The sequence below is a fragment of the Melanostigma gelatinosum genome, assembly GCF_949748355.1.
Source record: "Melanostigma gelatinosum genome assembly, chromosome: 16".
NCBI lineage: Eukaryota > Metazoa > Chordata > Actinopteri > Perciformes > Zoarcidae > Melanostigma > Melanostigma gelatinosum.
In genome coordinates, this window is record NC_136649.1 from 9,058,320 (window position 1) to 9,071,897 (window position 13,578).

The 13,578-nt window shown below is 46.7% G+C and overlaps 1 protein-coding gene across 2 annotated transcripts in view; it reads left to right on the top strand.

Annotated features, from left to right (window-relative positions):
- The window catches only part of runx3 (RUNX family transcription factor 3), a 45,860-nt gene extending 42,427 nt beyond the window's left edge, over window positions 1-3,433 (top strand). For both annotated transcript variants that reach the window (XM_079286466.1, XM_079286467.1), the window contains one exon: window positions 1,829-3,433. In XM_079286466.1, the coding sequence (XP_079142592.1) occupies window positions 1,829-2,319 (491 nt within the window). In that variant the 3' untranslated portion in view covers window positions 2,320-3,433. The remainder of the gene's footprint in view (window positions 1-1,828) is intronic.
- The last annotated feature ends 10,145 nt before the right edge of the window (window positions 3,434-13,578 follow it).

The window sequence follows — 13,578 nt, forward strand, 5'->3', positions numbered from 1 at the left end:
TAGCACAGGCCGAGAGAGAGAGAGAGAGAGAGAGAGAGAGAGAGAGAGAGAGAGAGAGAGAGAGAGAGAGAGAGAGAGAGAGAGAGAGAGATGAAGGGACAGAGAGACAGAGAGAGAACGAGCAAGGGAGTCCGGTAGGAATTAGTGGGCCGACTCCACTTCACCCGAATCAACAGCAGCTGAAGGCTCGGATTTTCCTCGCGTGAAATCAGATACGGAGCCCGACTCCGGTGCCTGGTAGACTCTGGAAAAAGAAACAGCCCCCCCACCACCACCAAACTCCCTCATCCCAAAAATAAGAGGAAATTCAACTGCAGAAGTGTGCTGTTGCAAAAGAAATTAAAAAATAGCATGGGCCATGGAAATTGCAAAGGAACAGGTTTCAGCTGAAAATGGACCCAGTTCTCCAGACATAGGGAAAAGACATTTCAACAAGACTGTGGCACGCAAGTTTGGCATTCTCCCCCCTCAGGGCTGTGGCGTGCAAGCGCTTGCTTTTTTTTCACAAATACAAGCTCTCTTTTCTCTGCCATCCAAATCCACATTTTACACTTTGCAGTCATGTGGCCGCATTGGACCCATGAATGTCACACACGGACAAACGAATGAGACCATGGACGGAGGTGTGTGTGTGTGTGTGTGTGTGTGTGTGTGTGTGTGTGTGTGTGTGTGTGTGTGTGTGTGTGTGTGTGTGTGTGTGTGTGTGTGTGTGTGTGTGTGTGTGTGTGTGTGTGTGTGTGTGTGAGGTTGCAAGCAGCAGGTGTGTGCTGACATCAGGAATGAGGAACTCTGCCTCGTCATTGTACAACCAGGTCGAGGGCGTTTAAAGAACACAAGTGTTTCGGCCTGTCCGTTGGCCAGCTCACCTTCAAACATGTCACGAGTACGAAGACACGACATGTCTGACTTTTTGACACCACTGAGTGATTATTATAATGTAGAGCAATTCGTGGAAGTAGAAACATTGCAGAAACTGATATACTGTGAATGTTTTCATATAAGTAATAAGTTGAGGAACTAAGTCGGTGACAGCAAAGGCCCAACATTTTAGAGAAGCAAACTGCCAAGTCAAACCCTCGAGCGATTTCTCTCTTTCCCCCTTTGTAAGCTCAGTAAATCAGTAAGTGTGCAGTGAAATTGAAGTAGGAACAGCTGGGTTCACAGTGCTCTGTTACCTGTGAGATTACACTTAGCAGTTAACTCTGACAGGTCTTGGACTGTGATACCCATTAGCTTCGAGGATATTCACATAGAAACACACTCGGCTGTTCCTTTGCTTTTTTTCCCTTTTTCCATCTCCTCGTCTCCACGACTGTCTTCGATTGTGACCGTCTGCCTCCAACTATGATTTATGAGTTGCACATCAGAGCAACAAGCCATCAGAGTTTACACAAAACACCCCACAGCCCCGACAAAGCCTCTTTTCATTGCTGCGAGAGAGACAAAACAACGTACGTTGCTGTCCTTTTGAAGGAGAGGTTGGATGTGGCGAGGGGGGCATTCATATCAGACTTGTGGACGGGGCTGTGGGATGATGTGCTGTCAGTGCTTGATGACTGTTATTAAGCAAAGAAATGTCTCAGTTCATTACTTTGAGCAAACATTTCCATGGACAGACGTATCGCAGAGAATCCAAGCTCGGACTTGGGGGCTTTGGAGAGATTTGCTGTTCTGGAGATGGGGGGGGCGGGGGCTTTAAAAAAAATAAAATAATAGAAATTGAGAGATCTCTGAGCCCCTTGTTTCATAATCACAGCAGCAGTTTTCATTCATGGCTGAATATCAGTTGACTCTTTCTAACCTTTTGTTTCCTTCTTTCTGCCAACAGGGTCTACAGACCTCTTCAACCAGAGGACCACCTTCCCGTCTCTGTCGCCGCTGACTGACCCCCGCTTCTCAGACCCCCGCTTCTCAGACCCCCGCATAAACTACCCGGGGGCCTTCCCCTACTCCACCAACACCTCCAGCACCGGCATCAGCGGCCTCAGCATGTCAGCCTCCTCTAGATACTATCTGCCGCCACCCTACGCAAACAACCAAAGCCAGAACTTCCAGTCCAACTCCTACCTGTATTACGGCACGGGCTCCGGATCCTACCAGTTCTCCATGGTGGCGCCGGGGAACACCGGGGGAGAGCGCTCCCCCACCCGCCTGCTGTCCTGCTCGGGGGCCGCGGGCGCCGGAGGGACCAACAGCCTGATGAACCCGGGCCTGAACAACCACAGCGAGGGCGTGGAGGCCGACGGCAGCCACAGCAACTCCCCCACTGCCATGAGCGCCTCGGGCCGCTTGGATGAGTCCGTCTGGAGGCCTTACTGACTGACAGACGGCTAGACAATCAGAGGGTGCAGGAGAGGTGAGGGAGGAAATGTAAAAGAGGATGATGAACAAAAAAACATGAACACTGAAAGCCCAAAAAAAAAAGAAGCAAAAAAAATATATAGAAATGCTGCATGTTTGTCTTTTATTTCTCCGGCACTCGCTTTAAAGACTTTTACCAAATCTCTCCAGACTTCCATGTATTTTGTACATTTTGAGTAAACTCCTGCACTGTGCTAAAACATGTACTCTTAAAAAAAAAAGAAGAAAAAAGGACAATGAAAGCCATAGAAGTTGAGAAGATGCTCAGCTGAAACTGTAAATAGACGTGAGGGTAAAACCAGAGAAGCCACAGTAACGGTTCAGGATCATTTGTCTGAAGTAAAGTGGTACAAGACAAAACGAACAAAAGACAATGGCGGTATGATCAATCAGGAACAGCTGATGATGAACTGGAAAACCACAGCAGACATTCATCCCACGGACTGTTCAGACTGATCCAACTCACTTGGTCGGGAGAAGAGCGGTCCGATGTTTGCTCCCCCCCCCCCCCTCCACCCGAGTGGCTCAGACATCCTTTGCATCCATGGCTGCACTGCTGTAGCAATCGGCCCCTTTTAAGCTTTAATTTCCATAAGAGTTGAATATCGTGTCACTTGTGAAAACATCCAGGGCTGTTTCATGTGCTCCCTAATTTATTATCCAAACGGACACATTAGCCTTCGGTTGCTGCGGTGTGCAGTGGATGTCTTCAACACAATAGCCGCATGAGAAGAGTAATTTTGATCTGTCAGGACTCACATGTTTCAGAAATGAATTCTCCTCTGCTGTGTCATCGGTGCATCGAGTTTCAACAGGACAATGGCTGATATTTTGAGGAATGTAAGAGACTAACACAGAGGGGTATTAATTGGTTTCCTTTTTTTCTGCAGGAATATTTCAGTCCTGTTGTCTACTCTTTTTTTTCCCTTACATTTCTTATCCAAGCCCTTTTCTGAAAAAAAGTTATAGTCTGGTATTTTTTAACTGGATTGACACGGTTTACTTTTGATATTTATTTGAGCCAAATTGTGAGGAAATGTGCGTATTTACCCAAAATCCTTAAGCATTTTTCTCTACCTTTCCTTTTATATATATATATATATATATATATATATATATATATATATATATATATATATATATATATATATATATATATATATATATATATATAGTACATATGCCTCATTTTGTTGTCAAGTATAAATTTGGAATTTGTGTAATATATTGCTACTAAATTATAAAAAAAAACTTTAATGTAATTATTTTGTCTTCCAATGTAGCTTTGATGCACTAAAAACCTTTATTCCTTATGAACCACGCCCAACAGATTCTGTTAGTGAGATGGTGTATCTAGAGCCCAAATCCTTTAAACAGTTTCCTAATTGCCTTCCTGCGCTAAATAAGCCATTCGCTTAATTTTTGCACTATGTTTGAATTTTCTTTTTTTTTGGTTATGTATTTACAAATATCTGAAACTCTGCCTAACTAAAATATTCCTTCACTTGATCTACCGAACACACTTTAAGTGTACTTTGAACAAATCCATCGGCAAGTAATTAATGATGTCACGATTAGACACACACATACACACATACACACACACATTCCGGCTCCACAGGTGTGTGTGTGTGTGTGCACATTCCCCCTGCAGTTACACATGTGATCCTTCTATCCCTGGAGGAGGACGAGTGTGAGGATGAAGGGATAGGAGGAGGAGGAGGAGGGGGGGTTAGAGTGGTATCTTCTTACCAGCACCAAGGGCAGTTATGCAAAAAGAAAAAGAAAAAATACTTCCCTTGTTGTGCACAGGTCCCTTTGTTCTGTAAAATCAGTGAGCGCTTTGAAGCCTTTATGGCCCTGATTCTCTTTTCTGGTCTAATTTACTGATCAGCGGTGCCAGGGGCTCATGCCTCTGCCAATAATTCACACGCCTGCACAGATCTGCTGGGTACGAGCTGTGTGAAGGCATTTACAGCATGCTATCAGGTGTCTCATATCTACTAGAAAGCGCTTCTACACGGGGGGTGTAGTGTCCATGACTGGGAGAGATTCATTTGCTACGAAAGTGAGATTTAATTTGAAAGTGAATAGTGATCTAAAAAGGCTTGTATTTGCAGCTCAGGTAAAACAAAAGAAAAGTTATGCAAGGTGTTTTGTAGATCTCACATAAAGACTCTGCCTTATTCCTCTTTCTTTTGAAACAATGAGTAACAATGTCTTCGTATCTCCCTTTAGAGGACCAGCATGTTTCCCTGCTCTCTCCTCTGGAGTCTTTATACAGAAGAGGACCTTTCTTTATTACGGGCAACAATCATGCAGCTAGAGAAACCACATGTTTACTTGGTAATACTTGTGTGGTTCCTTAAAAAAGAAAAAAAACCAAAGATCTTCACAACTGCCTGTAATACTGTCAGGATGATGTCAGGTTTGCCGTCTTGATTGATCTCCGATATCATTCTTTATGCAAAACTAGGAAGCCAAAAATGTACGAGTGATTTGTATTTCATTGCTGTTGGATTAAAAGAGCACAATGTTACGTTTTTCTCAATGGTTTTCTTTTGCCCCCTTTCCTTTACATATACCATCATGTTCATCCATCTTGCTCCTTTCATTTCCCTTTAAGCTCAAAGCATGTACATCTGAAACTGATATGTTAATTTAAGAATCTCATCTATGTATGTATTGGCATCGTTTATGCTTCCATATTGAGTGCTTGTAAAGTTTGCGGATAATGTCGTTTTTAATCATTTTAATTAAAAAACATGTGTCTCACTTTGGTCTCCACAGCTGCTGTTTATTGAATAAAAGTGACTCCAGGAGAGAGTTATCATAACACATTTGTCTTTCAGCTTTATAAAGGTGCCCTCTTGAGAAAAACCACCCCCACATTAGAGTTAGGTTGAGCATTTATGACCCCATCCTTCAACATCACTCGCTTTACTATAAAAACTACGGCGTACCACAACAGCTTTTTCATTTTGAACCCCGATGCTCAACAGTCTGGATTGGGAGGTTGTTCATGGTTTAACGGGGTGGAAGTTTTGAGAGTGAAAACATTAAACATGGAGGCACAGGGTATAATTCATCCCCAGAATCCCAGACACCATCGCATCATCAGCTGACAAACGAGCAGAGAAAAAAATATAAAAACACGCCATCAACATCCGTGGGACCCAATTTCATGCCAGCACATTCTGACCCGACAAATTCTGCTCTTCCAACTTCTTATTTAGCCTCATACAGCACATACCATACGCGCCACTGCCTCCATCTCGTAACGCTGGCAGTTCATTGGCAGCTCGTTCCCAATAAGCCCCCCCCCCCTAATAATTATCCTCTTCTCTCCCATTAGCCAGACTCTCGCTGGCAATTACCCACACTTCTCAGGGGTTTGAAAATGCCTCGTCTGTCAACGTGGTGGTACCCAGAGCGTAAATAAAGCGCAGTTCAGGAATCCAACACTGCCCTGGCAGCCTCCGTGTTAGCGCACGTCGGCGAGTTGTCACTCGTTTGAAACAATACAGGAGAAGTTGGGAATGGTTTTTTTTGTTACCAGCTATGCCGTTTTTTAATTTATCCAGCGCTGATGGCAACCGTTTGGCCCGTTTGAGGCCAAGATTGAACACTTGAGATGCTACCTTGTGGGGTGGTCTGATTTTCGATGTCTCATGTGGTTAGCCTGAAATACAACACCCACAATTCCTCCCTCTTAAACTAATGCCACCTGTTGATGTACAATGAAAGGGCTTTCACTTCAAAACGCTTTGTTTTTCCTTCTTCAAATTAGTCACTCTTTTATTCTCCCTCTTTAGACTCTCCCGTAGTGCATCTATGCTCGTTCCTCGTCTCTTTCATCCTCTCTTCTCATTCAACCTATCCTTCCTTTCTTTCTTCCTTTCTTTCTTTCTTTCTGTATGGCTTCGGCTGTGTCTGCGTCGGGCCTTCTATGGGGGCAGTGTTGGCACAACAACAAAGCCCCGGGACGCACACACGCAGCCTTGATACACACTGTATTCAATTAACTCTGCACACTCAAAGCATTTCCACGCACGCACAACACACTGACACACACACACACACACACACACACACACACACACAATCCCCATGCTGACAGATCTCACACCAGCCTCCACCCAGACAACAGCCTGAGCTCCACTTCACCAGCGCGAGCGTACGACAGATCTGCACCGGCTTAAAACATTCCCAACTATTTCCTCCAGGTCTCATCACAAGAGTCGCTCTCCCCGCCGATCCCCCGCTGCTCAGGAAGCACAAAGAGAAGATGATAAGCTTTCAATTAGGCCGGGCTCAGGGGAATTTTCCAGCTGTCTTCACACACTCTGTGAGACCCGACTCTCCCGTCCACATGTGGGGAGCAGGGGAGCTCTCATCTGGCTCCGTCTTTGTCATGGACGTGCATGAGCCATCCTTGGCTCATGCACTTTTTTTTTCCATCTTCTCTCTGTTCCCCGTTATGCTGTTCTTCTTCCGAAAACTGTAACTCCACAGGAAAGAGGGGAAGCGCTTGCCTGGATGAGGCTGCTTGTCTGGATGTAATTGAAGTCAAAGGCATGATGAATTGGTTTATAAGACGACTGAGAAAATTGCTTTTTAAATGGATGAAACATAAAGAGAACTGGGGGCATGATTGTGGACGTCACAGGAATGAGGAGCTAAAACAATGAGAGTCATTGAGGGAAAAAATACTTTGGCAAGTGAATCATGTGTTCTGGTGAACAGCACAGTGTCTTGATTTTTTTTTCCTGCAACAAAATCGAGCCTTGTCCCCGACACCGCTTCATCTTCAATTAATCAGAAAGATGAGAGAGATTAAAGCCCTATTTATAAATTCAAACGAGAGACAGAGATGCAGGACGCAGAGGAAGAACACACAGAGAGGGAGTGTTTCTTGGAAAGAGCACAGAATCGTCTAAACCCTCTCATTTCTCATGAGCACAGTATCCCGTGTCGCTTCTGCGGTACCTGCATACGAAACCCATTAGGGCCTGCTCTGCAGCCGCTGACCTCTCCCCCCCCCAAACCCGTGAGAAGGAGCGGGCTAGAACCGGCTTGGTTTGGGTGCCTGGTACACGACCAGAAGTCTATTTTCTAACCGGACCGTTGGTGGGAACAGAAGCTGCCGTCCAAAATCAGGGTTCCCACAGATCGACCGAGAAACGCAGGGGCCAGGGGGCCAAGAAACCGCGAGAGCTGTGATGCAACCGTTCTCACACTGATGACGAGTGCTGCCTCGCTGACAGGGAGCGGCATGTGGAGGGAGAGCCGAAGAAAGAAAAGAGAAAGAGGGTTCTCCTCGTTCAGACGGGATCCCAGTGAAGGTAGTTTCTCATCCACGCTGGGTCTACGGAGACCGCCCTGTGTTACGGCACAACAGGCGGCTCCAAGTTCCCACAGTGGAGCGCCTCTCCGTGGGGGCCATGGACTCCGTTCCCGCTCAGACCCAGAGGATCACTGGAGGCTTGCAAGAGGCACTTGCAGAAAGTCTCACTCACTGTCGGGTTCGATCCAGAGCGCTGCCTCCATAGATTTAAGGTCACCATCGTGTGTGAGATTGTCAAGTTATATGAAAACGGCAAACACAGAATTACTCTACATTTAGGATGCAAGATTAAAGGAGCTGAAGCAAGTATCGGAAAGAACATGAATAAAAAATAAAATATATGTATATACATACACACAAGATGTTTACACTTATTTCCAATGTACTTTTACCTATTTCAATAAATGTCTTTCCGTTTGGAAAATCTGTCCGTTAGCATCAACCAACATCTATTTTCTCCATTTCATCCCACTACTTCTAAAAATGAGTTCAATGAAGACCATTTAGCTTGGACAAAGTTGTTTTTTATTAGAATTATGCGGCAGCGATTCAAAGAATCTTACAAGTGCCCCATTGACACGGTAGCAGTCCTACAGAGGAGGGCCCGAAGAGTGCGGAGAAGTTGAAGGCGACGCTAAACAATCTTCTGCTGAACAGAGTCATCCTTGCCCACTCATCTCGTCAGAGGAAACCAAGACATGTAAATGAGTCAAAACCAGAATAAGGCCGTAATACATGTATACGCAGAAACCCAACAGACCACAGCATGGTGGACCTGTGGCCCAGTCCATGGTTAGAGGGTATTCTGAGTAAGACCACGGCAGCTAACTTTCATTTAGATGCCCCGACGGCTTGTTGTTGCATAACGACCACAGCTTGCTGTGTCTAACCAATCTGGCCTTAATTTAATTAGCAAGTTAGGGAAAGAAAGAACATTTGATATTTGAGGATAATAGCTTGTAGTGTTTCAGGAATCTTCTTTGGCTGAAATGAAATTACACGCTTTCCAAAGTCTGATTTAGTCATTGCACTTGCACTTTACCAGTGAACCAAAATATGTTTTTCACTAAGAGAGTCGGGCAGATTCCCAGAAACAATGCTAGTCGTTTCCCATACAGATTCATGAGAATTGACAGTCTTTTATTCATTTTATTCCTGTCCTCTTTTTCTCACAGAGAAAATCAGAGTAACGATCTACATGCGAACACTGCTTCCTCTATAAAACAGGAAATTAACACACACACACACACACGTACACACACAGAGCCATAAACACCACACACTGCAGCTCTCTGCCAGGCTCTCCCCCATCATGTTGGGGTCCTGAGTGTGGCGAGAAGGGGGAACAGAGATCCCTGTGGACCAGGTCTCTGTTCACTTCCTGCTCAAGCAGGGGAACACGCGAAATAGGCGGTTCACATACACACTTTCTATCTTTCTATCTCCCTTCCTTTTTCCCCTCCATGTATGCAAGTGGTGAGCAAACTGAGGATGATTGCTCAAGTCTGTTTTGGATCACGTGGGAACGTGAGCGGTCACTAATAGCTGGCATCGTCCTTTCCTTTCTCGTTCCCACTATCTACTCTTGAAGGCAGCACATTTTTGATAAATGCACAGCTTCGATTGTTTGTCCCCAAGTTCTGCGTCGGTCCAACTGACCACCGCCTGACTAACAAGCTTTCACCAGTAATGGCTCGCGTGGCTGTAGAGAACCCAGTGAAAACCACTGAAGCGCCGCAGACCTGCAACTTTGCAAAAACAAAAAAAAGGGACGTGCCTGTCATCATCTTTCTTAAATCACGACGTCATTCCGTTAACAGTCAGTTTCATTGCCGTTGCTGTTTTGGCCCTTTGAGCGTACACATTGGCGTCACGGAGATCGAAGCCAAGTCTGAATAACTCAGGCTGCTGCTGACACCCAATTAAGTGTCAGCTATTGTTGTTGTCAGACACGTGAGGTGACTAAAAGCCATCGCTTTAGTGTTTCCATCTCCAGTCTGTTAGTGTGTGTGTGTGTGGTGGTATTACACACCCCCGTGTCTGCGGCCCCGCAGGCCTCTGCTAAGCAGTTCCCATGGTTCCACGGTTCCACTATAGCGACTGTGGAGTTCCTCGGGGGACACCACCCACTCACTGGTTTGTTTTCATCCTTAATGGGAGCTCATCTTACACTCTTTATGGTGTGTGTGTGAAGTAAACAGTTGGTGTGTGTGTGTGTGGGGGGGGGGGGTTCTTCTCTGTGCATGCACCTGCACGGACAAAGGCCTATCATCAGGTATGAGTGTGTGTGTGTATATGTGTGTGTGCGTGAGTTTACACACATCCATGCAGCGAAACGCCTCGTGTGTGTTGGTCTACAGACACCAGACACCTTGATTTCTCCTCCTTTTGTTTTTGCCCATGAGGCAGAGAGGAAGATGAAGGAAGAAAGGTATCTTTTGAGTGTCTGTAGACGTCTGTTGGGCAGCATTCATATTTAGGAATAATTGCTTTTAAGTGCAGAAATATAACAGCCAAATGGCCCGTGGAACAAAGAGGGCTTGTGGGCTGGATGGAAAATGAAAAATTTACATCCAGGGCCGAGTAATGAGGGGGTTTTCCTGAGAGATGACAGCGAGGAGGAGGAAGATCAGAGAGAGAGGTAAAGCAGAGAGAATACATCAGCTCAACTACAACGCTGATCCCAGACAATCTTTTTTTGGGCTGTAAAGATGGCCCCCGGACTGTGACACACTCCGGCCAAAGGATCATGCAATACAAAAACGTGATCCTCCCCCGGTTTGAAGCCTGCAGGTGTTTGGGCTTCATGAGAGGCCCAGTGCTGAACCCCAGCAGGGTCTGCAGCAGCAGAGCAAGCAAAGGAGGATTTGGGCTCCGGGACGTCTTGGCGTATTCAGCCACATCATGAAGTGCGGCCTTCTCTGGCAGGCCGCTCGCAGCAGGGCACGGCAGACCCGAACACAAACACAGTCGGTCCAGAAAAACCATCCATCAAACAGGTCCAGCAGAGACGCAAAACCCATCAATCTCACTCACCGAGACGGACACAGAAACAGTATTGAGGACGCCGAAAGGAATTATGGAGTTCTTTGGTCGACGTTTAGTTGGTAATGTGTGCGACTGCCTCTACATGTGTTATCTAGATAAAGAAGATGTTCATTGCTTATTCACTAAATCAAACTCCATTTCTCCTCGTGTTTTCAGAGAAGTGCCATTTCACTCTGCACCACGGTCACCCTGTATTTTGCCAAAGAGCGGTCCTGCAGTTTTCTTTTTGTGGTTTTTAGAAATGCCCCCACTTTTCCAGCCCTGCTCCAATTTTCCTTAAATACAACCGTAATTGGTTTGATTTCCTACCTCCGGCCTGGGACGGGGGGGGGGGGGGGGGGGGGGGGGTCAGGGGATAATGAGCAGTGGTGGGAGGACCAGGCGAAAAGGAGGCCGAGCCCACAGCAGGCGATCAGCATGCTTGGGTGGTAATACAGTTTGGACTTCAGTGCCAGTGCTGCTATTCCCCCTGTTTAAAGGCTGTTTATGGCCAGACCCTGGAAGCCCATCAGTGGAAAACCGACATAAATCAGCACAGACAAAGCTCACCAGCACACCCAGCCACCCAATATTCAGAAATCTAGCTTCTAATACATGAATGCGTCTGTTTCATGAGCATAAACGCATCCTAACCCCCCCCCCAGAGCGTTTCTCCTTTTGTCTCACACGCATCCATCACATCCCTGCCAACAAATATTGCGACATTATCACAAAGGCATTCCAGCCTCCAAATCAAAACCAGTCTCCTACAGAAAGCCTGTTCTTTGTGATGTCTCTCACGGACAGGCAGACAGAGAGGGGTTTTCTTAGTGCGCCGCTCATCAGGCAGGCGTGAGTAATCAAGAAGGAAACAAGACGTAGCGTCTGCGAGAGGCCGAGCGGGGCCCTACTGATCTGCAGCCAGCTCATTGTTTTGGCCCTTGGATTGTTTCCTGCTTGGTTGGCAGACCTGAGAGCAGCCAGCCAATGAGAAGGGCAGTGTAGATCTGTCCTGGTCCTGGAGCAGCTCTGAGATATTGCTCGGGTGGCACTCATGGGCTACCCTGTAAAATAACTGCCAACAAATGCACAGCTATAAGGATGGAATATATCGATTAAAAAGGTATTATTGCATAATATCAAATTGGATATAGTCTGCCAAGCAGGCAACTGAGATTGAAACCTGCAGATGTTTGGGGGTGAAACTGGATCCACACATTGAAAAGTCTCAGTCTGGGGTAGAGGAGGTGTTGATTTTTACTGTAGCCGGCGGCAGCGCAGAGCGGACCCGTTATGGTGAGTCCAGGGCCAAACACAGCTTGTTAATATAGGATGGGGAGACAGTAGAGGAGTGTGTCTTCTTTACGACGGCTGGAAATAAAAACAGACACACTTCCAACCAAAGCAAGATTCTGGGGTATGTGGGCAGCAGAATACGGACCCAAGAGGCTTCCGTAGCGCCGGTGCAGAGAAAACACAGGGACGCTTCCAAAAATGGCACAAGTGCACGCACATACACACAACGTGACGCCTTCCCGGCAAAGCGACAGTCATCACGGCGGAAAAATATGGTAAGCGTTGCATTAAAGCCCTGGACTTTGAGGGATTGCAGGGACACAGTAAAGACAGGCAGACCAGGGGGAAACACACCACACGATATCCAGAAAGCAGAGTACACACACACACACACACGGGCCGGTGAAACAGAATCAAACTAATGTGGTTCCCATACAACACCAAGCGAGGCGCTTGTAACCCCATCACTATTGAGCCCCGTTTCCCGGTACGAACGTTCACAACTCCTGGCACTCCCTCACACGTCTGTCAGTGTGAGACGGGATTTCTTTTTACTGCACACGGGCTTTCACTGCTCAATCGAAAACAAATTCCCAAAAGACTAAAAACTAATCGGACTCTGGGCTTACCAAAAACAGCGAGGCCAAAAGAAACGCTGGAAGTGACGCCAGTAAACCAGCCTTTCTGGCCTCGTGATCTTCGACTTGTGCGTTCCTGATGAGCCGACAGGCTGGAGAGGTAACACCGACTGTCTTATCAATGCTTAAAGCATTCTGACAGAGCCTTTTGTTACTTACTTAAACCACGCTGCCTGCAACGACCTAATGGAAGTCTAAAAAGCCATTAGGCTTGGGCTTAGCCAACACAAACCACGCACGCAGGCTATGAAGGAGCAGCTGAGGGCAATCAATACATCTCCTCCTCCTTTCCTCCTCCAGTGTTAAAGCGAAATGTCCCAGCATCCTCTATGGCTGCTGGCGAGTAAAGGAAACACTTTGGTTCAGATCAGAGAGGAGTAACCAGAGGACAGAGGGCCAGCACCTCCAGCGTGGGCGCACGCGTTCATTAACGTCCATTAATTGCCTCTAGCTCACTCGCTTACTGCACTCTCAAGTCATGGTTGTGCACTTCAGCTGCTTCTGTCAACTGTTTGAAGACATCACAACCAGGACGAAAAGCCAAAGGTGAATCAGGAGCGTTACCGTCCGCAGGGTCACGTGAGCGTATAGTCTGTTGTCATTTCGCCGTGGCGAAGCAGCAGGGAGGAGCCAGCCGGGGCGTTTCTCTTTAACGAGCCTGACCTCTGCAATGGCTGGCATGAAAAGAAAGCCAGTGAGCTGGAGACGGATGGCAGAACCAAAAGAACTTCAAAAGACCTCCTCTCTTTCCCTCTAGATGTGCCATATCGCTCTGAAAGGGAACCTGCTAGTTCACTTTAGCACAAAGACGGTTCAGGCACACAGTCTCTTATGTGCACGCACGCACACACACACACACACACACACACACACACACACACACACACCTGGGATTATCAGCACACCCAA